Source organism: Cnephaeus nilssonii, assembly GCF_951640355.1.
Source record: "Cnephaeus nilssonii genome assembly, chromosome: 9".
Taxonomy (NCBI): domain Eukaryota; kingdom Metazoa; phylum Chordata; class Mammalia; order Chiroptera; family Vespertilionidae; genus Cnephaeus; species Cnephaeus nilssonii.
In genome coordinates, this window is record NC_137080.1 from 8,558,194 (window position 1) to 8,582,774 (window position 24,581).

Genomic DNA, 24,581 nt, shown 5'->3' on the forward strand with positions numbered 1-24,581 from the left:
TTCTTTCCAGATTTTATATACATCTCTTTTCTGAGCTCCAGCTTTCTGCTGGACATAGTGTTCAATATATTCTCCCTGTACCGTAAGCCCATCTTGTATAAGGAAAAACTCATCAGATTTTCCCAACACCTGGTCTTTCTCCTGTCTTCCCAATTCCTATCTGTAGCTTTGCGATCCTTTCAAGACCACAGATCTTGAAACCTGAAGTCCACCCCGCATCCACACTGACTGAAGTGCTCCTTCAGGCTCAGCTCTCCTCAGAGGCGCAGGTGGAGCCAGGTGCAGTCTCCCTGCACGTGGCATTAAGTCTGTTCTGATCAAATTTGGAGATACAAGAGAAGCCCTTTCCTTCTCAGGGGTATGCAGCAATCTCTTATCATCATAACAGGTTTGGTCCTATAAAGTCACGATGGATCTTAGAATCTGTGCCAATGATGGATGGTAAATGTTTACAGGAATTTAAAAAAAACAAACTAATTCTCTGTTTTGGCATAAAACCAAAAATAAACTGAAAGTGTGCTTTTTACATCTCCTTTCAATTTGATAAAATAAAAACACAAGTAAAAATATAAAGAAGACTATTTAGTGACTTCAAAATGCCTATAGAATTATCAGAATTCCAATGGCATTTTTCACAGACGTAGAAGAAATAACACTGAAATTTATATTGAACCACAAAACACACTGAATGGCCAAAGCATGCTTAGAAAGAAGAGCAAAGCTGGAGGCATCATGCTTAGGGAGACATAACACTCAAAACCAATAGCTTTGATTACTATTACAAAGCTATAATACACAAAATAGTGTGGTATTAGCATAAAAACGGACACACAGGTCAATGAAACAGAATAGAGAGCCCAAAAATAAACCCTCCTCTGGTCAATTAATTTACTCCAAAGGAGCCAAGAATATACAATGGAGAAAGAATAACCTCTTTAATAAATGGTGTTTGGACAACTGGACAGCCATATGCAAAAAAGAAAGAAAGAAAAGAAAAAGAAACCTAGACCACTATCTAATACAATTCACGAAACTTACTCAAAATTGATTAAAGACTAGACCAGTGGTCGGCAAACTCATTAGTCAACAGAGTCAAATATCAACAGTACAACGATTGAAATTTCTTTTGAGAGCCAAATTTTTTAAACTTAAACTTCTTCTAACGCCTCTTCTTCAAAATAGACTCGCCCAGGCCGTGGTATTTTGTGGAAGAGCCACACTCAAGGGGCCAAAGAGCCGCATGTGGCTCGTGAGCCGCGGTTTGCCGACCACTGGACTAGACCATAAGGCTCCTAGAAGCAAACATAGGCAACGAGCTCCTTGACATTGACCTTGGCAATTATTTTTTGAGCTTGACATCAGAAGCAAAGGCCACACAAGCAGAAATAAACAAGTGGATCTACATGAAACTAGAAAGCATCTGCACAACAAAGAATACCATCAACAAAATGAAAAGGCATTTTCACCTATTTCATCCACCCCCTGTCTCTTTCAAGCACCCATCTGTTCTCTGTGTTTATGAGTTCATTTTGTTTTGTTTTGTTTTGTGATTCCACATACTGTATACGTGAGGTCCTAATGGTATTTGCCTTTCTCTGTCTGACTTATTTCACTAGCATTGTTGTATCGCAAATCAGCGAGCTGGACAAGACGCCTTAATGAGTCAATTAATAGGAGTCGTTTATTGCGCACAGCCCAGAGGGAGGTGTCTCTTCCAAATCTCTGAGCAACACATACAGGAAGTTTCCTGTATTATACTTTTCGAGCTGCTTTGTTTGCAGATATTACAAAGAGCTCTGTGTGAGTTATTGTTACAGACAGATTGTAATCTTGGATGCATAAATAATAAACATTTGGCATAAGAATATGGGAATTATTATCGATATTAGTCTATTACATTAGATGGCTAGCTTGCAAGGTCAGACAGTTAAGTTTTTATCTTTTTCTATTATTCAAACAAAAACAGTTACTCTACAGAATAAGAGACTGTCTAAAAATGACAGAGTTTACAGAACAAGGGACTATGTAACAATAGCAGAGGATTTCAAACAGTAGTTTTTACACAAGATGGAGGTTATTATGCTTCAGCATAATGCCCTCAAGGTTCATCCATGCTGTTGCAAATGGCTGGATTTCCTTTATACTGATGTTATACACCTGAAACTAATATGATGTTGTATATCAATTATATCTCATTTTATTTTATTATTTATTTATTTATTTTAGATTTAGTTAATCCTCATCCAAGGATATTTTTTCCATTGATTTTTAGAGATTGTGAAAGGAAGGGAGGGAAAAGGGAGGGAGGGAGGGAGATACATCCATTGGTTGCCTCCCACATGTGCCCTGACAGGCCAGGGCTGGGGATCGAACCTGCAACCCAGGTACATGCCCTTGACCAGTAATCAAACCCCAAACCCTTTGGTCTATGGGCAAATGCTCTAACCACTGAGAACACTGGCCAGGGCTCAATTTAAAAAAAGAAAGTGATAGAGGAAGAAGATAAACCAGACATGAATGGATGTACGTAGGGTGCAGGCTTGCTTTTGTTTGCATTCATTTGTATACTAATGTTACTTTACCACTGGACAGTAAATTCCCTGAGGACAGGTCTGCCTCTTACACATCTCTTTTTCCATATCCTTCAGTATCACGCAGGATCCTAGAGACGATCGTATTCAATACTATTGAGTTGACTTAAACTGAACCCTAACTAGCACAGACTTGAAGGTGGCCATCTCCCTTTATCATTGGATTTTGATGGCCCTCAATAAGACAAAGGAGGATATTTATAATGCCAATGTGGACAAATAGCTCTGATTAAAGCAGATACAAGGGGGTGGATTATTTGATTATCCCTGTGTAGCATGTGTGACTGAAAAAAAATATTAAGATATTTTAGAATTAAACTGTCAAAATATTATTTTGATTATATTTTAAATTAATCTGTTGGCTCATTGTGAATAACATAGGGCAAACACAAAAATAATGTGGTGTATAAAAATGTAAGAAAGTCAAATTAACCTCCTACACAGGATTAATTCTTTGGTTGGAATTATGCCTTTTCCTCGATTTTGTATTGAGTGGATCCTTACTATTTACAGGCTTATTCCTCTTGAGGAGTTAAAGACTTGTGGCTTAACAAGCTTTACAAAATAATGCTACCTAATCACATTTGTTTTTAGGGAGAAACCTTGGTTTGAATGTTTTGGTTTTTTTTTAGTTTTTCCATTAAAAAGGCGCTTTCATGATTGATGGTCTTTTTGTTAAAATTGATTTCTGCTGATATTCCAATATGTGTATGTGTGTGTGTGTGTTCAATAGCTTAATATAATTCACATAGCACATAATTCACCCATTTAAAGTATACAGTATAATTGGTTTTCAGTCCAATAGATATTTTGATTCATTTTCAATCAGAGGAAGCAGTAATGACAGTTTGGCTAATTTCTCACTTCTCTTGGCCTCAATTTTTCCTACAGTTTATAATTTCGTATTCCAAACATTTGTCAGAATGCTATGAATCAATCAACTGGCATCTACCATTAAGTAATTAAGGTCTCAGAACTGTAAAGAACCAATGAAATATAAACTAATAACACTCTTTGCTATCTGTATTCTCATGCAATTGATGCAATATAGAAAGCATAGACGATAACCCAGCATTATAGAAGTTAAATAAATGTTGGCTTCCTTATTTTTCTTTTTCTATCCATTTCTATGAGGTAGAATGAAAAGAGGTTATGAACAAGATTCCTGAGATATGAATGGGCAAACTGAAGCACTTCCGGAGAGTTATGGAGGGACTCCAGCAAAGCTACTAAAGTAACTAAAGTATCTTCTACCCAGGACTGAATAGGATAATCACTCACTCCCCCACCACCTGCTCCCTCCGCTACGGCAATGCTCCCTTCGGGGGTAGCACACATTTTTCAAAGTGGGGAAACCGGAAAAGGGAATATACAGGGCGGCCCTTCTCTTCATGTCTGAGAAACCTGTGCATGGATCACAGTCTGAATTCATCAATTTACTTCGGCACTTTATTTTTTTACTCTTCCAAGTAAAGAAATCTGCAAAAAATTTCCATCAAGTTTTACACACACACAAAAAAAAAGTCAATTAAAAAAGAAAAACCGCCAGGCCAAGGTGGTTCAGTGGTTGAGCATCGACCCATGAACCAAGAGGTCACTGGTCCAATTCCTGGTCAGGGCACATGCCGAGGTTGCAGGCTCTATCCCCTGTAGGTGATGTACAAGAGGCAGCAGATCGATGTCTCTCTCTCATGGGTTTCTATCTCTCTATCCCTCTCCTCTCCCCTCCCCCACCGCATATATTTAAAAAAGAAAAACCAAGCCTGGCTGTTGTGGCTCAGTTGGTTGTGCATCATCCTGCAGTTGAGTGGTTGCTGGTTTGATTCCAGGTCAGGACACATGCCCAGGTTATGGGCTCGATCCCCAGTTGGGGGTATGCAGGCAGAAGCCTAATCAATGCGCCACTCTTGCATCAATGTTTCTCTCTCTCTCCCTCTCCCTTCTTCTCTCTCTAAAAACAAACACACAAAAAACAACAACAACAAAGAAAAGCCAATAAAAGCACTGCTGGAACTTGGTTTTCATTTGAAAATTCTTATTCACAATTTTTCCAAAATACTAACAATAAATAACAGAAAATGAACATGCTCTTCCTTCTAGAAAGTGACTTTTTTTTAATGTAAAATGAATTTATCATTTGAAAACAGTCTGCTATGTAGTAGAAGAAGAAAAATATCCCTTGCAGTGCAGCAACCTGTTTTTCTCTCCGGGGAAACTTGTTCCTCCTCCACGCCTACAAAGAACTTCTGTTGTCCAATTCTATTCCCACAGGCAGAGCCTCCCGGTGCTCGAGTGATGACAAGAGCTAGATCAACAACCGTCTGGCCAGACGAGGTGCAGGGAATATTCTGCTTGTTGAATTAAGCCTGCTTTTCAAATGGGTAGGGTTTTTTTTTTATTTTTTTCCTCCTCTGAGAGTGAATGGGGTCCAGAGTGCTTTGCCTTTACTGAGAAATCCACAAATATTTCTCAGAATTCATTAGCCCTGATGGTGCCTGCAGAACAGAATTAGACAGTCCCCTGGAAACAGGATGGTCTTACCGACCCGGCAATTTCCATTATTTCCCCTAACATCACATCTGCCTCCCAGCGATAGCAAACTTTGCTCCCGAAAAAACAGAGACTCCAGGAGCAACTATTTAAGCTGAGCATTTTTGCTTGTGTTTTCCATCTACGCCTTTCCAGTGTGAGCACTCAAGCAGGACCAAATGCAGAGCTGCATTCAGAGCCGCCACAGAGGACAGATTTTGCTTTTCTGTGCCAAACACACCAAAGAATTAGGTGCTAGGATGGAAAAATAAGTTTTCTCCATTTCCTGATTGCTTTCACAGGCCTTCTTATTATCTTGAACTTTCCTCTTGTAAAATACACACACTCACATTAAGAGAAATCACTGGGTTCTTTATTTATGCCTTTTAATAACCGTAAATTTTTGGTTTTCACAGGAAGAGATGACAACATGGAGTGTTTAGAACTCGCCGCTGCAGGACACAGGGGAGAACTGGAAATCATGGGTAGACGAAGCATGGCGCAGATAAAATCAGCTTTCAAGCATATGACTAACAGGAAAGTTATAAGCTACCTGAATCAAGATATCATGGGTTGTCATCAGAGAGTACATCAAGCAATAATTCTTCCTAAATGGACTCAAGCTAGAAAATATGGCTTCTGCGCACCAATGTGGAATGGCAACCCAGTAGGCTTTTATGTTCCTATAATCACTAACCCCACTTGCCAATACTAACATTTGAGTAATTACAAGGAAAGACTGGGGTAAATGCTATCCTTCTGATGGCCTTGGAAGGCACAAATACCTGGATTTGCAAAGGTTTGTGAAAACAGGAATTTTGAGAGAGAGAGACATCGATTTGTTGTTCCACTTATTTATGCACCATTGGTTGATTCTTGTATGTGCCCTGACTGAGGATTGAACCTGCAACCTTGGCATATTGGATGACATACCAACCAACTGAGCTACCCTGCCAGGGCCGAACAGGACATCATACTAATTAATCATGGATAAAGCATAAAACCCTCGTTGGCAACATCAGTAATCCATGGCTGACAGAACTATCTGACTTCTGGCTTTCTCTTTCCCCTACTTCTCTGCAGATGTCAACATATACAGTTCTCCGGTCCTTAAATCAATGTTGCTGTAAGTCTGCTCCACAGGGCTTGGCAGTGTCGGGAAGCCCAGAGAGGGACAGGGCATGGGGAGGCAGTGTGGCATTCTGAAGGGAAGGAATGCACCATGTCTCCAGACATGTGGTTGGGCCACCAGGCAGTCTTGGACTGCTGAGCAGCGGCGGGAGAAGTTAGCAGGAAACAAGGAGAAGATGGTCCTTTCCCATTCCAATGGCCATGTGCCCCACAAAGTCAAGGTCTACCTGGAAACAAAAGCCTGCAGCAGCAAACCGAAGGAGGCATGGCTGGACAGGAAAAGATGTGGAGGTCGTGCGCATGGGACAGGATGCAATATGCGCAAGCCAGCGCCAGGCAGAGCTCGGATTCCAACCCTGCTCCACCATTCGTTGGCTTGATGCTTTTTGCAAGACGCAGAAACTTAGCTTCCGTTCTGGTAAATTGTGAATGACAGCTTCCTAGAAGTGCCATGATCATCAAATGAGCTCATGTATGTAAAGCATTTAGCACGGCAGCTGGTGCTGGGTAGGGACTCGGCCAGTGGGAGCTGCTGGTGAATAGTGTCTAATTCTATTACTCTGAGCAGTGGCTGAACAACGAAGAACAATGGGACTCACATCCCAAGTCAACCCAAATGGGACATGTTAAATACGGCAGCACATTTGAAAAGCGAATTCATTTTCTAAAATAAACAAGTAACTTTTATGAATTGGCAGAACTGGAAGAGGCCTTCAGAACTCTGGTCAGACTTCCTCACTTACTGATGGGAAAATTGGAGAAGGAAATGGAAAGGCTATTGTGGTTTGGATGTCCATGGGCCAAAAATGTATTTTAATTAAAGGAAGGTTAGTCATCCTTTCTTTTATATAACAACACAAGGTGAAGGTGGAGTTAGAAAATTACGGTTCATAGTTTTATCAGTACACACATTACACATACACATACATATATACATATACATATGAAAAGGTTCTAGGTATACTTGCCGTGAAAATACTGGACACTGTATAAATATATAAGTGCAAATACACATATAGTTTAGAAATAACAGAGCTAATCTAGGAAGGCGCCTAGCAGAAAGTTATTCATAGACCTCTGTGAACTTCATTGGCCTCCATCACCCAGATTTGCCCATTTGCAGAGTAAACGTACCTGATCAAATTCTTGGAAGCTTCCCGGAGGACTGAGTGAAAGCGCTTCAGGAATAACCTGGGGATTACACAGGATGTGCTTCCCCCAAGCTACAGCCAGGTCACTCACCTGTCCAACAGCAAGTTAGGAGCAAACAGGAGCTTCCCTGGATGCTCCATGGAGCGCCAGACGAGTCCAATCATCAGGATCTCTAGCCATGCACATTCCAAAAGGTGGACCTGATCATGGAGGGTCAAATCCACAAAGCCTGAAACAAGACAAGGAAAACCCTGCTGACTTAACATAAAAAGTAGTCCTTGCTGATAAGAGGAACGCAACCAAGGAGGGGTCTGAACGAATAGGGTCTGTTCTCTATGAGCCCTTACTATGGATTAGAAGCAATGCTAAACACTTCTTGTGCACAATTTCTTTTACTCTCTTATTAATACAACAACTCTAAGAGGTAGGAACTGATGGGGATACCATTGTACAGATAAGGAAACAGATGTTCAGAGAGCTTATATGGTGTTAAGGTCAGAGATGGAATATAATCTCCAGAAGCTATGCCTTGGAGCACAACTGACACTACCTGTTATGAGCTGCAATTAATTATAGACTTAGGGTCGAGTGACCAAGTAAATCCAACCACACAAATTAAGATATGACAGAATCACAGAGGCATTCAATTAACAAGATGTCCATAAAGCTGGCTGCTTTCCAAATCAGTTTCCTGTTCTTTTCCCCTGAGGCATCCCATAGATTCTATTTCCTTCTTTGGTCTCTCTGCCCTCAACCCTCTGCTCTCTCTTGTCCATGAGACTGGCTCTAGCAATGCCATTTTTCTGTGAGCTTTTCTTCATTTTATTTCCCCAATATTATACTTTTTTTTTCTTTTTAAATTTTATTTTATTGTTGAGAGTATTACAGATGTCCCTCATTTTCTCCCTATGTCCCCCACCCATGTCCCACGCACCCCCGGTCTTCACCTGTCTATTGTCTGTGTCCATGGCTTATGCATATATGCTTATTTGATTAATCTCTAATCACCTTCCTTCCCATCTTCCCTCTGAGATCTGTCAGTCTGTTTTATGCTTCCATCCATGTCTGTGATCCTATCTTGTTTGTCAATTTATCTTGTTCTATATAAGTGAGATATTTGTCTTTCTCTGACTGGCTTATTTTGCTTAGCATAATATTCTCCAGGTCCATCCATGCTGTCTTAAAGGGTAAGAGATCCTTCTTTTTTACAGCTACGTAATGTTCCATTATGTAAATGTACCACAGCTTTTTTCATCCACTCATCTACTGATGGGACTTGGGCTGTTTCCAGATCTTAGTTATTATATATTGCACTGTTATGAACATAGAGGTGCATGTATTCTTTCTGATTGGTGTTTCAGGATTCTTAGGATATATTTCTAGAAGTGAGACCACTGGGTCAAATGGGAGTTCCATATTTAATGTTTTGAGGAAACTCCATACTGTTCTCCACAGTGACTGCACCAGTCTGCATTCCCACCAGCAGTGTGCAAGGCTCCCTTTTCTCCACATCCTTACCACCGTTTTTCATTTGTTGATTTGTTCATACTACACAAAGCAATCTGTAGATTCCACACTAGTCCTATTAAAATTCCAACAGCATATTTCACAGAACTAGAAAAATATTCCAAAATTGTATATGGAACCGAAAAAGACTTCAAAGAGCCACAGCAATCTTGAGAAAGAGGAACAAAGTTGGAGGGATCATAGTGATACCAAACTATACTCCAAAGCCATTGCATTCAAAACAGCCTGATATTGGCACAAGAACAGGCATGAAGTTCAATGGAACAGAACAGAGATCCCAGAAATCAACCCACACCATTATGGTCAATTAATATTTGACAAAGGAAGCAAGAGCATGCAATGGAGTAAAGACAGTCTCTTTAATAAATGGTGTAGGGAAAATTGGACAGATACATGCAAAAAAAAAAAAAAAAAGAAGAAGCTAAACCACCAGCTTACACCACACACAAGAATAAACTCAAAATGGATAAAAGACTTAAATATAAACATGAAACCATAAAAATCCTACAAGAAAACATAGGCAGTAAAATCACAGACATCTCACATAGCAGAATTTTCACTGATACAAAGGGAAAAATAAACAAATGGGATTACATCAAACTCAAAAGCTTCTGCACTGCAAAAGAAACCATCCTCAAAATGCAAAGAGAACTCAAGGTATGGGAGAACATATTTGCTAATGATACAGCTGATAAAGTTTAATTTCCAAAATATACAAAGAACTCATACAACTCAACAAGAGGAAGACAAACAATCCAATTTAAAAAATGGGCAAAAGACCTAAATAGACATTTCTCCAAAGAGGACATACAGATGACATTAGACATGAAAAAATGCTTAAGGTCACTAATCATCAGAGAGATGCAAATTGAAACCACAATGAGGTATCACCTAATACTACACTTTTATTAGCTATCTATACTTGTTTCATTAGAAAGCCAAAATATAAGTTTGTTTTCCCTAAGCAAGCAAGTATTCATAGTTTGCCTACTGGATGTTTCTTTTGGGGGAAGGGGGAGTATTGGAGCTATCACAGGATCAGTATTAAACAATTAGCTCATCATCCTATCTAATAAAAGAGAACATGCAAATTGGCCGTACCTCTGCTACACCCACAAGCCACGCCCACCAGCCAATCAGGAGCGAGTATGCAAATTAACCCAACCAAGATGGCTGCGGCCACAGAGCAAGCAGGAGGCTTGGGTTTTCCTGGCAATGGAAAAAGCCAAGCTTCCTGCACACCCTGGCCGGCCCTGGACTCCACTAGAGGCTACAAAGTTTCAATTATAGAAGATAAATAAATCCCAGATACCAGGGCCTCTGCTTGGATCACCAGGGGGTGTGGCCAGCCTGCAAACCACCACAGGCCCCTCGCCCAGGCCTCCCCATGCCCCAAGGGAACCCCCACCCTGATCCGGGACACCCTTCATGGCAAACCAGCCGGCCCCCACCAGTGCCCCAGGCCTGTATCCTACCTAATAAAAGAGTAATATGCAAATTGACTGTCACTCCAGCACATAAGATGGCTGCCCCCATGTGGACACAAGATGGCTGCCACAAAATGGCCAGCAGGGGAGGGAAGTTGGGGGGGACCAGACCTTCAGGGTAGGGCAGTTAGGGGTGACCAGGCTAGCAGGGGAGGGCAGTTAGGGGCAATCAGGCTAGCAGGGGAGCAGTTAGGCATCAATCAGGCTGGCAGGGGAGTGGTTAGGGAGTGATCAGGCTGGCAGGCAGAAGCAGTTAGGGGCAATCAGGAAGGCAGGCAGGCAAGCAGTTGGGAGCCAGCAGTCCTGGATTGTGAGAGGGATGTCCGACTGCCCGTTTAGGCCCAATCCTATCGGGATCGGGCCTAAATGGGCAGTCGGACATCCCTTGAGGGGTTCCAGATTGGAGAGGGTGCAGACTGGGCTGAGGGACACACCCCCTCATGCACGAATTTCGTGCACTGGGCCTCTAGTTTATTATATACTTAATCATCATCTTTTATGTAATCCTTACTGCAAACTAGGTGATGTTCCACATAGACAAACATATTTAGCATAAGCTAGAGAAAGACCGCAAAGTCTATGACCCCTCCAGCTCTTATGCCACAATCGAATTTCATCAATTCTATTTTTAAAGTAATGCAAAAGTTCTTCCTCTCCTTCCTATATCCCCACTGTTACCATGTTAATTCAATTCACAAGTCTTGCACTTTTTTATTCAACTTCTTTAACTCAGCAAAATTCTCTTGAGACTTATCTATGTCGTTGCATATATTAATATTGATTCTTTCAATTGCTGAGTGGTATTTCATTGTATGGACATAGCCAATAAATAAATACAATTGTTTATCTTTTCATTGGACATTTGGGTTGTTTCCAGTTTGGGGTTACCTATACTAATAATAGGGTAATATGCTAATTAGACCAGATAGAGCAGACCTCCTTCCGGACAAAGCCACGGTGGCAGGGCTGAGGCAGAGGCAGTCAGGGGCAATCAGGCAGGCAGGCAGAGTGGTTAGGGGTGATCAGGCCAGCAGGGGAGAGTGGTTAGAGGTGATCAGGATGGCAGGGGAGAGTGGTTAGGGGCGATCAGGCAGGCAGGCAGGTGAGTAGTTAGGAGCCAGCGGTCCTAGATTACGAGAGGGATGTCCAACTGCCAGTTTAGGCCCAATCCTACAACCAGCAGTCAGACATCCCCCAAGGGGTCCCAGATTGGAGAAGGTGCAGGCTGGGCTGAGGGACTCCCCCCCACCCCTGTGCATGAATTTCATGCACCGGGACTCTAGTGTGTATATATATAAAAGGCTAATATGCAAAGTGTCCCCGCAGGAGTTCGATCAGGAGACTGGGAGTCAATGGCTCACTATGATGTGCGCTGACCACCAGGGGGTGGCACAAAATGAAGGAAGGCCCCAGCTAGCAGCCAAAAGGCCCAGATCGGCCCTGACTGCCGGCCAGGCCTAGGGATCTCCCACCCCCGTGCACAAATTTCGTGCATCGGGCCTCTAGTTACAAATAAAGCTCCTAGGAGTAATCCTTGTACAACTTTTTGTATGGACATGCTGTCATGCCTTGAGTAACTACAGGCTGGGGCAAAAGTAGGTTTACAGTTGTAAGTACGTGAAATGAGTTTATTCTTCTATTAGTATTTATTAATTATTGTATTAATTTCCATATGAACAACTGAAAACCTACTTTTGCCCCACCTTCAATTTAAGAGTATGATGGCTCAAGGATACAGTAGGTGTTTTTTAATGTTTTAAGAAACTGCCAAACTGTTTTCAAAAGTGACTGTTTCATTAGCATTTCCACCAGCTGTCCTCACCAATACTTGGTATGGTCAGTTTCTTCAATTTTAGATGTTCTGGTACATGCCCAGAAGTATCACACTGACACTGTGCATTTCCCTAATGACTAATGATGTTGAGTATCTGTTCATGTGCTTCCAACAGATTATTCTACATGGCATTCACATTAATTAGGCATGTTCCTGCAAATCCTGCTAGACTTGTACCCATGCGAAGCATAAAATTCATGATTCTATCAAATCCTGCTTTTGTAAAGCCCAAATTATTGCAACTTCTGCTCCATCACGCAGCCATCCTAAGGCCAAAAACAGAGCCTTTCCCATTGGAAACACTGGGTTTTGCTCACATAAAGCAGGACTTGTAACTGAAGAGAACGTGGCAGCTTTGTTTACAAGAAAAACTAAAGAATCAAACAACAGCGATTGCCAGTCATAAAAACAGTCACTGGGATATAAATGGCAGCCCTGGGAATAAAGAAATAATACTGTAATGACTGTGTATGGTGTCAGATGGTACTAGATTTATCCGGGTGATCACTTTTAAGTTATAGAAATGTTAAATCACTATGTTGTACACTTGAAACTAATATAACATTGTACGCGACTGCAATTGAAAATTTTTTTATAAATGAAAGGATTCAAAAACAGTGATTGGGTTTCAGGCCTCCCAGGGAGAAAAGGAGCATGTATCCCAACAGCCTACAGCTCTCTGCCTCCGGAGTATGTTGGATCGAAATGGACTAGCCTTGCTCTGGGAGAACACTGCTGGAGGCAGCAGGAGATGCTCCCATTTCTCAGTGCCCAACGTCTACTCCGGGGAGCAGTACTGATCAGGAAAGCTCTCAGGGAAGTTCCAGTTCTCTAAGATTTCACCCCAGTCTTCTGAATGAAGTCTCATAACCACAATGTCAAGTCACCCTGTAAATTAAACTCACTTTCAGAAATGTTAACATTCAAAAGTGAGATCTTAGATTAACCGGGGAACTTGTATGCATATATGCATAGCTCATGGACACAGACAATAGTGGGGTGAAGGCCTGGGAGGGGCGGGTGCAGGGTGGAGGGGGTCAATGGGGATAAAGGGGGGGACATCTGTAATACTTTCAACAATAAAGATAAATTTAAAATAATAAATAAAAACAACAGCAACAAAAAAGTGAGTTATTTTCTTTCATGAATTCACTATTTTATGTGGAAAAAAATGTAATCATGTGATAATGTCACTCCTGATCAAACCCACACTGTGTCATTCAATACCTTCCCTAAACCTCAAGTAATCACATAGGATGAGATTTGGGGGTGTCTCTCGAGAGAACGGCAGCTGGCCATGGAGCCAATCGATTTTGGAAAACCCAAGAAGCACTTTCTGGTGGCAACCTTAATATTAAAGTGAATCATTCTTTTTAATTCCAACTTCAAAACGTCAGTACTGCTTAAGCCGGACAGTTTTAGTGGTCTTTTGGGAACCTCAGAAGCTCACCATAACCATACCACACACGTCTGGTGATTATGAAATCTGTCTGAAGTGTGTCTGTTAGTAATATGGTTTCAGTCTGATTCCGTCCTTCCGTTGAAATCATGTAGATCTCTCAAAAAGAAACAGTCTGATCATCTTTCCCATATGTGCATCGTGCCTGCAGATACGGGTTATTGTAGCTCTTAAAACCATGTCCTCTGCAAGTTCCTTGAGGCAGCGTGGAAAGAAGGCTGTCACTTAACCTCAATGAATGTGAGGGCGATGGAAGGAAGTGAATAGGGGAGTGTCTCCTTCCTTTGGATACACTGCTCTCAATATTATTTTAGCCACACGGGAGCTTAAAGGGTATTTAAGAAATATCCATTAATACTCTCAATTTATAACCAATGGAGAAAAATAATGCAATAAATCTCAAACAAAATTATATGGGGCCAACTATCTATTGACATCAAGCTTCAATCACTTGACCTATTTTCCTCACAAACAGAAAGAATGATCCAATATGCAATTTCAACTGATCTGCTATAAGAACCCAGAGGCATTCAACAATGCCTTTCTCGCACACTTGAAAGTGTTGCCAGTATGAGGATGGGAGGTAGCAGCATCTATGGGGTGTGAATAGAGGCATCAGTGACAGGTGAGATAGCCAGAGGTGACTCGCCTCCTATCATTTAGGGATTCCCATCTTAGTGACAATGACGGGGGGGGGGGGGGGGGGGGGGGGCGGGAGGGGCTGTGGGACTGTGGAATCCACACCAGTGGGACAGACAGAGCGCATACCTAAAAAGTAGTAACAATAGTTGATTGAAACCAAGTGAAATCACCTACAAGGAAATCTCATTTTGTAAAATAAAATTTTTTAAGTGAACAGAGTGTTTTTTTCCAGTCTGCATTTACAGGTCCAGTAGAGTATCCAGAGATAGAATAATCTGGAAACAACAGACATGCCTCAAATCCTACTCCCCACCCTTGTGTGGGCAGGGGTCTTTTACAGAAAAGACCGCCGTGTATGTACAACCACTCATTCCAAGCCTCATCACCAAGGAAAGACATTCCTGCTTCTGTCCTCCATAAAAAAATAACCTTTTCCTCCAAGATTTTTAACTAAGTTTTACTTGAAAGGAGCTCATGGTGTGTCTTCCCCATTCCCTCTGTCCTCTTCCTCACTCTGCCAGGGACTGCCATGCAATTGTTCAGTTGGCCTGGGCCCACAGGAGATTCTTAAAGCCTTACTTTATCTTACTGGGTATGGTAAGGCTCTTAGAAACCATATTGAAAGGTGCAGATATCCTTAGGCAAAGTAGTTAGTGTAATATATATCAGTGTAAAGCTCTGCACTGCTATGGAGTAGCAGATAAATCAGAGTGGCTCTTCAGTAAAGGCATGAGAAAAATAAGCTCTACGGTAATGATATTTCTTATTTGCGTGAGATACAATCCACAGAGATGCAAAGCAAAGTAGAAACCCTGTAAATAAAAAGAGCAACTTTTCTCAGGGAGTGCCATCTACAAAATAAGGCCAGGTGGTTGGTTCCCTTAGTAAATCCACTGGGAGAAAAATATTAGTTTCTTGACCTTCAAAAAAAAATCGTGTTCTGTCAAAAGATGACCCCAATGTTCTCAAAAATGTCACTTATGAAATTGCCTGTTGCATTCTTTCTGCATTGCCTTAGCTCAAGACTTACATAATTCAACTCTTTTCCCTGATGCCTAAGATTCAATGCAAAAGTAGAACAAGTTTAAAAGAAAGAAAAAAGAAATGGAAGGAGGGAGGGGGAAATAGATGGAGGGAGAGAAAGAGAGAGAGAAAGGAAAGAAAGGAAGGAAAGAAAAAAGGGAGGAAGGGAGGGAGAGCGGGAGGGAGGGAGGGAGGGAGGGTGGAGATTACACCACAATGTCAGCTGCAAGTGGAATAAAACTTGGGATCTCTGGGAGAAAGCCTATAGAGCAGATAATATCAGAAGAACCTAGAACCCAGTTCAAATGCTAAGCTTCTTATCCTCCATTTGTTTTGTTTTTTCCCTTTATCTACAGAAAACAGGAACATAATGCCATACTATGGACCATCTATTCCGCGGTGTAGTTGAGTATGACCTTCCCCCTTCAAATAAAATCTTGGATTTCCTATTCTTTTCTTTTCTTTTTTAAACTTTGTTGTTGAGAATATTACAGATGTTCCCCTTTCTCCCCAATTACCCTCTCCACCAGTTCCTGCCCCACCCCAGGCCTTCATCATCCTATTGTCTGTGTCCATGGGTTATGCACATCCTATATAATAAAAGGCCAGCCACCATAAGTGTAACAACCAGAGACCGGAACCACCACGGCCCCTCGCCAGGCTGGCCCCATCCCCAAACAAGCAGTTAGGGGCATCAGGCAGGCAGGCAGAGTGGTTAGGGGTGATCAGGCAGGTAGGCAAGTGGTTAGGGGCGATCAGGTAGGCAGATGGCCCCTTGCTGGACTAGCCCCACCCCCCAACAAAGAAAGAGGGAGGTCCAGGCCATCAACAACGAATCTGTGGCAATTGTGCCGCTGGCCAGCGATCACCCTGCAGAGGGGGGCCCAGGCCAGCCAAGCCATCACACCCCATACCTGTCGCCTGCAGAGGGAGGCCACTGGTGGCAGGGGGGGACGGGGGGGGGGCAGCGCTGCACAGATGGCAAGCAGTGGCAGCGGCGGGGGTGGGGCCAGCTGCCTGCAGCCGGGGGAAGGAAAGCCCCGATAGGCCCTGTTCTCAGGCCAAGCCTAGGGACCCTACCTGAGGGGTATTGGACTGTGAGAGGGTGCATTCCGGGCTGAGGGACTCACCCCTCCCCGTGCCCCCTGCCCCCCCCCCCACCCCAGTGCACGAATTTTCAGGCCCCAGGCCTCTAGTATACATATAAGTTCTTTGGTTAATCTCTTCCATCCCCCTTCCCTCTGAGATTACCTTTTATATGCACGTCCCATTATAGAGAGACCCATTAGAACCGTGATTCCCATTCTATACTACTTTAAGATGTTTCCAATAACATATAAGCATTGAAATATTCTTCTTTAAGAAATGAGTTTAAGCCATTTAAACAAATAATGTCATATACTACTCTTGCCAACTATGTACCACTGTTACAAAATAAAATAAATGGTAATGGGGTATCCCTAGTTGAGACACACTGTGAGTCACAGTGCAAGAGCCGGGCGCTGTGCCGCCATCCCTGTGTCTCTTCTGGCTTCCCTCTGCTGTACTGATGGACAGTGCAGTACAATACCACCTATCCAATGCGCTCAAGCAGCTACCATACTAAATATCTACCTCGTCAACACCATGCTGATGCTTTCTGGAGGCTACAACAGTCCTCATCCTCAGGCCTGATTACAGGTATTTCCAAGTCACTTCTCTCAACACAGGACTTTTTGATTGTCTACAGGGCACCCCCCACCCCCACCAAAAAAATAAGAGAATGAGGAAGGAAAAAATGAAAAGACTCTGAAGCAATACATCAAGTAGACCTGTCTTGAAATTATTCTGTGGCCTGTGGCCAAGATACTTAAGATTTCTGAAAGCCCTTCCCATCTGTACAATGCAGATGGACTGACCTCTCATTAGGGTTGCTGTAAAAATTAAGCAGTGGGCAGATGTCCCAGAGTACCAGAGTCACTGCTCAATGAATGTTAGTTCTCAGCTCTCCCTCATCCAAACAGCATCCCTTTTGCCCAATAGGAGGGAGCCCTGCTTTTGCAAAGCAAAAAGGAAAACGTTTTGTTTGAAAATATTTTCGATCTAGAACTTCAGACTGAAATGGGGCACACCGTGTTTGCCCTGATTGAGTCATGATCCCATGTTGTTTTCTGTTTATTGTTTTCTCTTTTATTTATACATGAGAAGAACCTAATAAAAAGGATAAAAGGCTTCCTGGACATCAAACAGCTCTTACAAAACAACATTTTAATGATTTAAAAGTGGAGGAACGAGAGCATGTGGATTATATTTCTCCTAAAATAGGGACGTGGAAAAATGAGGAAAAGAGGCACGTTTGGGGTTTTATTGCACTCAAAGCATTTCAAGATGTTTAGCAAATCCAGAAGGCAGCTGTATTCTTACACCCCCCGGGGTAAATGATCAATCGTTTTCTACTGAACTCAGCAGAATTTCACACTGTGTTTGTGGCTTCTCATTGCCTTGGGGTAGAGAGAGGAAACTTGCCCTGAGACTACCTGCCTTGGGAAATAAAACTGAGTTCTCAAGACCAATGTTGAGCAATAAAAACCAGTGGCAAGTGAAGAACTGAATGTGACAAATGTGATATTTTAAAAAGGCATCACATTTAGTATAGTTGACAGCCAATTGATTGAGTAAAGACTGAAGAATTCCATTTAAAGGTTTTTAAAATAAATAAAGATACTGCTTTTTACAATTAATGGTGCACACCACCAATACCTCTTAGAAAGATGACCATATGTTGACACAATTACAGATTATGGAAGTCCTGATATCTATACAAATCCATCAACTTTCTAATCTTGACTATGCAGCCTGAGCAGGAAACCATGTTTTGTTTGTCATAATATTACAGAGACACTTGTGTCATCATTATTACCACTTCCTCAGAGCAAGGCAACAGAGCATCACCCATCTTACTCTGAGAATTATTTTTGCCTGGACAGATTCAAAGGTGGTGTTTCTATGGCACATCCAAAATAAAAACTAGCACTTTCTACTTCCCTGCTTTTATTCAAATGAAAGAGAAAAACCAACAGAGAGCTTTCTTGGAAGGGGCTGAAGTAGACCCCGTGTCTCTCTTATAATGCATACATGAGGTATAAACTAAATGCAGACAATTGTCTTTCCTCTGAAAAGGTCTTGGGACAATGAATGGCCTACTCACTATAGGCTTACTCACAGGAAGGAAATCCAAAGACAAACTGGTTTAAAGTTTACTCAACTTTGCTTGGTTTTAAAACCCTTCCCAGAACTGCATTCAAAGATCCTTATAATGTTCCTGTGAAAAAATTATTATATAGACCCCCATAAATGTATTCAGACTCCACTTCATAAATTTTCCAGCAGTTTTCCCTGCTCTAGACATCAGCCCAGTATTATTTAGTCATCGTTCCTGCTTCTGGGCCTGTATTTGTGTGTGTGATATATTGCCCATCCATCAGTACATAATCATGTTTACACATCAATATATAGGACATAAAAATAGGGAATGGAAATAAATTTTCTCTGATTTACAGAGGTAATTATAGAACTTCTCTGACAAAAACTAAAAAATTGTTAAAGCACTTCAAGATTTTAAGGTTTAGAATTATAGATTACTAAAGGCCCGGTGCACGAAATTCATGGACAGGTAGGGTCCATAGGCCTGGCCAGCGATCAAGGCCAATCAGTGCCTTCCAGTGGCCTGCTGTGGCCTTCCTTCTGGCTGCCGGCTGTCGACCCAGGCCTTCCTTCATTCTTCACCACCGCCTGGTGGTCAGTGCACATCATAGCGAGCGGTCAAACTCCCGGTCTCCCAGTCGAACTCCCGAGGGGACACTTTGCATATTAGCCTTTTATATAGAGAGACAGCATATGTAAAATAATTATAATAAGAAGGAGGAAATTATTCTTCACTTTAAATATGAAATATTTCCTTAACCTTTATTCAGTGATTTAGTGATTTAATTTACCACACACCTTTAAATGGCTAGATATGCATTTTCTTATTTTTCAAAGTCTGGATATATCTTAATTCTGATCACAGCATATATGAACTTTTGAAATGCTAAATAGCTTTCTTTAAAAAATATGTTCTCAGCCCTGGCCAGGTGGCTCAGTTGGTTGGAGCATTGTCCCATGCACTGAAGAGTTGGGGGTTCAATTCCCAGTCAGGGCACATACCTGGGTTGCATGTTCAATCCCAGGTCAGGGCAAGTACAGGAGACAACCAATTGATGACTCTCTCTCTCTCTCTCTCTCTCTCTCTCTCTCTCAAATCAATGAACATATCCTCAGGTGAGGATGAAAAAGAAAAAATATATATGTTCTCAGTTTATGTAGTAAATTAATGAGACGATGTCATTGCATCTTTTGTGAAGAGCCAGATGAGGTGTTAGGCTTCCTCTCTCATATAAGCATTCATTTAGTTGGCAAATTTCTCTCCAAATTCAGTAACGGGAAAAGGTTTTCCTCTCCTAAAGAATGGAGGTGCTCCTTTTTGTTGGAAAGTAAAAACAGAGATTATTACAAATTGCAGGAAGCACAGATATTAATACAATGTTCAAAAGGAATGACCATTTTACTTTTTTCTTGAAAAATTACTGCCTTACTCCAACTTTTTTCCAACCTCACTTTTGACTGTGCTACTGAAATACAAAGCACCTCATATGAGACTCTGCAAAGTAGATATGGGAATAAATTATTAAAACATATCTGTTTGTATGCATGCATAATTATTCTTTCCCCCCTCCATTTAACAATAAGTAAGGTATGTGATGACAGATAGGGAAGTATTTTATCAGGAGAATGAAAGATGAGTCAAGACTTTCATATATGAGGATCGAACTTAGGGATAAAAAAAAAAAAGTCCCTCAGAGAAAACAAAGCAGATGGCAACTCTATCTTGTTACCAGCCCCATCTGTATTACACTCAGAGCCTGGGTTTATGAAAGACATGGTTGTCATGACAATAAGCATTTGAGAAGAGTTCTGGAGAAGCTGATGATTTAAGAGTGTCTCCTAGCTTCCCAATTTTCCAAACACACACACAAAAACCAACACTCCTATCCATCAAATAAGTAATTCTATTACTTCTCGTATTGGCTACAATTACTCTATATTGATATTATAAAAGTTGCACTCTCTCATGTCAAAATCCTCCTTTATTCCAATGCAGCCAGCTTGAGGGTAAACTACTTTTTTTATTTTTAATCAGCAAAGGCAATTTTTTGTGTGTGCAAGCTCAGAAAGAAATCCATTTCAGCCTAAATAAGAAAGGGGGGGAAGTAAAAAATAGGTTTTTTCAGTTTCTGAGATTAGATTGCAAACTGAAGAAGGAAAATAAAATTATTAGACTATAAAGTACTTAAGATTGTCCTTTGACGTGCTCATCAAATGGACAGGAAGGCCAGCCCTGCCATTCCGAGTCCCTGATGGAGCAATGACTGGCTGCATTTGAAAAGTCAACAAGCACTTGTACCTTGGAACATACATTTTCCCCATCTACCTAGAAGCAGACCTACAGAAGCATTTCAAATACTATTGTCATCAGTCTGAATTTTCCAGATAACTGTATGCTCCCAGTAAACACTACAAATCTCATTGACACAAAGACCAAGAGGACAGCAGACAATCCCCTTTTAGAGCATGTCCCCCAAACAAATGGACACGATGCTTTGCTTTCCTCCTACTTCCATCCGCTCAAGGCCCTCAATGCAAGCAAAATCCATGACTATCTTGCAGTTTTTAAGGAGTGTTGCCTGAAACACAGACACACAAATTTTAGTTAAAAGCTACGGGAACACCCCGCATTGCCAATGACCCAGGGACGTCTAGTTCCAGAATGAATTAGGAGCTGTTAAAAGAGAGGCTCATTCTCCCATCGCTCTGTTTAAATTCAGATGTTAACGTGTGTGATTTACAAGGCAAAATCACCAAGAAGTAAAAGAAATGCAGAGTTTTCAAATCACATAACACTTGAGAGGACAAGCTCCTGGCCCGAGAGCAAAATGGGGTAGGGCAGCCAGTCTGGGGCTGGTGGGGCCTGAGGGTCTCACAAGCGCGTGGGAGGTTTATTTAGAAAAGTGGGTGCCCTCTCTTCTGGTCTGCCCACAGCTCCCCACCTCCCACACTCTTTCCTTGTCCACCTGAGATCTGAAGTCAACGAAGACTGACTTTCTAGACACCATTGTAGAGAGAGGCCATGGGAGTTAGAAAGCCAGAGTGTTTTCCCTTAACTCCTGGTAGAACCTTTAGTAAGCACAGTTGATTGTGCCAGGACATTAAATAACCACTCTAAAAATAAAGTAGCTTGGTGCGCCTAGAAGAGAGATCTCTAAATGCCAATTACCTTTTAATCAAGAATGATCCCACTTCTTGCCTGCTCAACTTGGCTTGGGTCCCTCAGTAATGTCACTTCCTAAGGATTACAACGGGAACTACAAAAACGCTTCTTAATAAAAATAAAAAGTAACTATATTGGTTTTGTAGGGCTACTATAACAAAGAACCACAAATTGGGTGGCTTTAAAAAAACACAAAAAAAGTAGTAGTTTGGAGGCCAGAAGTCTGAAATCAAAGTGTCAGGGGGCACGCTCTCTCAGAAGATGCCAGAGGAGAGTCTGTTCCATGGCGTTCTCTCAGTTTCTGGTGCTGCTGGCAACCCTTGGCATTTCTTGGCTTAGATATGCATCATTCTAATTTCTGCCTCCCAGTGGGATCGGGCCTAAACGGGCAGTCGGACATCCCTCCAGGAGTCCCAGATTGGAGAGGGTACAGGCTGGGCTGAGGGACAACCCCCCCGCCGTGCACGAATTTCATGCACCGGGCTTCTAGTTTGTCTGATGAATGGGGGTTATTAATGAATGAATTGAAGGTGGTGTAAATAAGTTATCATCTAGTGGTAGGTACAGCAATTTGAAGAACTTCCTATAAGGTCTCTAGTTTCTCAGTGAAGGAGGTAAAACCCTCTACTGAGAAGGATAAGGAGGTGATAAGATAGGGTGTTAGAATAGGATAAGGAGGTGATAAGATGGAGTGTTAGAGTAGCATAGTGCAGGATTAAAATAGTTGCTGTGGGAATAGGAAGAAAGCAGGAGTGAGAGAGAAACTGAGAGTCTCAATGAAAACATATCTAATCTGAGTGGGAAGAATTCCTCAGATTTATAATCTGAGTCATTTCCCACCCCCCTCTTTTTTTAAAAAAAATATATTTTTATTAATTTCAGAGAGAGAGAGAAATATAGAAATATCAATGATGAGAGAGAATCATTGATCAGCTGCCTCCTGCACAACCCCTACTGAAGATCGAGCCCACAACCCTGGCATGTGCCCTGACCAGAAATCGAACCATGACCTCCTGGTTCTTAGGGTCAACACTCAACCACTGAGCACACTGGCTGGGCTCTAATCTGAGTCTTGATAAGAAGCGTAGACTTCATCCTTGAGGCAAAGAGAAGCCATTGAAGGATTTTAAAGATATGAATCTTAACTAGAGTGAAGGCAAAGAGAATGAAGAGAAAGAGACTCCTGGCTGAGGTATTAACCTTTTGCACTGGGATGTTGAGTGTGACTCGACACGGTTAGCATTAGAATAAAGGAATCGAGAAAAAAGCAAGCGAGTGCAAAAGGTTAAGGAAGGTGAATTAATCACATTTGGCAATCGATGAGATGAAAAGAGGGGGAGAAGTCACAGATCTCAGAAGGGTCTGGGTGGTGGGACTGGCCGCTGTGATGAGCACCCAGCAGAAGAGAAGGCTCATGGAGGAAGGCAGTGAGCGCTGGGTTGAATATGTTTAGTCTCAGATTCCTACAGTGTAAATATATAGAGCAGCATAGCAGATTGCTGAAATAAGGTATGAAGCTGAGCAGCTCTGGGTATTATAAGGAAGTAGGTAAGAATGACATTATGGGGTGGCTGGTATCAATTAGAAGGGTATACAGACTGAAAAGAGACAAAAATGTAATGAAAAATGCCATTGTATCAAAACAATAACCATTTTTTACATACTGAAAGCAATGACTTGATAACAGAAACATGCACACACACAAACCAAAACACAACCCTTTCTTCCCAAAGACACTGTTTCTAACATTTAAAAAAATACAGCCTGCAGCTGGCATATGCTTCTCTTTCCTTGTACTCATTATGTCCAAAGTTGTTAAACAGATGTCCAGAAAGGGAAAAGTAAACATCTGTTATTTACTATTCTGAAAAAGAGCAACTCTGACCATGTATGCGACTTAAAAAAACACACAAAACAAAACAAAACAAAACAAAACAAAACAAAACAAACAACCCTTTCAACAGTAAGAATTGATAAGCGGCATAAAACACACCACTTCCTGGTCGTTCCTGACTGAGGTGACGCAACCCTACACTGTCTCACATTCAGAGTTGAGCATGAAAAAGTCACTTATGTTCCTTCTCTATAACCCAAGAGGGCTGTTGAGGGGAGAAATGGTCCCAGCCCCCAGAAGCCTTCTGGGTTAGCGTTCCCCCCCCCCCCCCCCCACACACACACACACTGGCCTTCTCAGGGTGCCAACTTGGAGCTGTCCACTGCTCACCCTTGAGGGGACCCGGCAGGGCCATTGGGACAGTTTTCCCACAAAACTGGTAATCCAGGTGTCAGCCCGGAATGCAATTTGAAGAAAATAAAACTCAACATTGCTTTGTCCATTTTGAGTTTCCGGAAGTAAAAGAATTCTGAACACATTTTTTCTCCTTTATTTTTATAAATTAAAATTAAAAAGAATATCCATGCACACTAATTTTGAGTTAGTCTTGATTTCCAACCTACGTTCTACTGTCTTAAACCCACAGGGAGTGGTTTTTGTTGTCGTTGTTGTTTAGTGTTTCTCTTCCTATTACCTATGAAGCAGTTAGGAAATTCATCAGGGAACAATGGGCCAACATTCCTCATCACACTTTCAACCTCTCTTAGTGTCTTGGTCAGCTTCTCCAGTCAGCCTCCAATCCAGAAGGAGGGGTTAAACCAGAAGGAGGGGTTAAGCCAGAAGGAGGGGTTAAGCCAGAAGGAGGGGTTAAGCCAGAAGGAGGGGTTAAGCCAGAAGGAGGGATTAAGCCAGAACTAGAGATGGGCATGTAAGTGGCTCTTTTGGTTCCAATAAATCATACTTAGATTTAGTAATGAAAATATAATCTACATTCAAGATTGCAAAGTCTCTTGTTCTAAATATTTC

The 24,581-nt window shown here is 41.8% G+C and overlaps 1 protein-coding gene across 2 annotated transcripts in view; it reads right to left on the reverse strand.

The window, feature by feature from the left end:
- Window positions 1-24,581, reverse strand: part of ESR1 (estrogen receptor 1) — a 303,086-nt gene that overhangs the window by 48,062 nt on the left and 230,443 nt on the right. For both annotated transcript variants that reach the window (XM_079779825.1, XM_079779826.1), the window contains exon 6: window positions 7,494-7,632. In XM_079779825.1, the coding sequence (XP_079635951.1) occupies window positions 7,494-7,632 (139 nt within the window). The remainder of the gene's footprint in view (window positions 1-7,493; window positions 7,633-24,581) is intronic.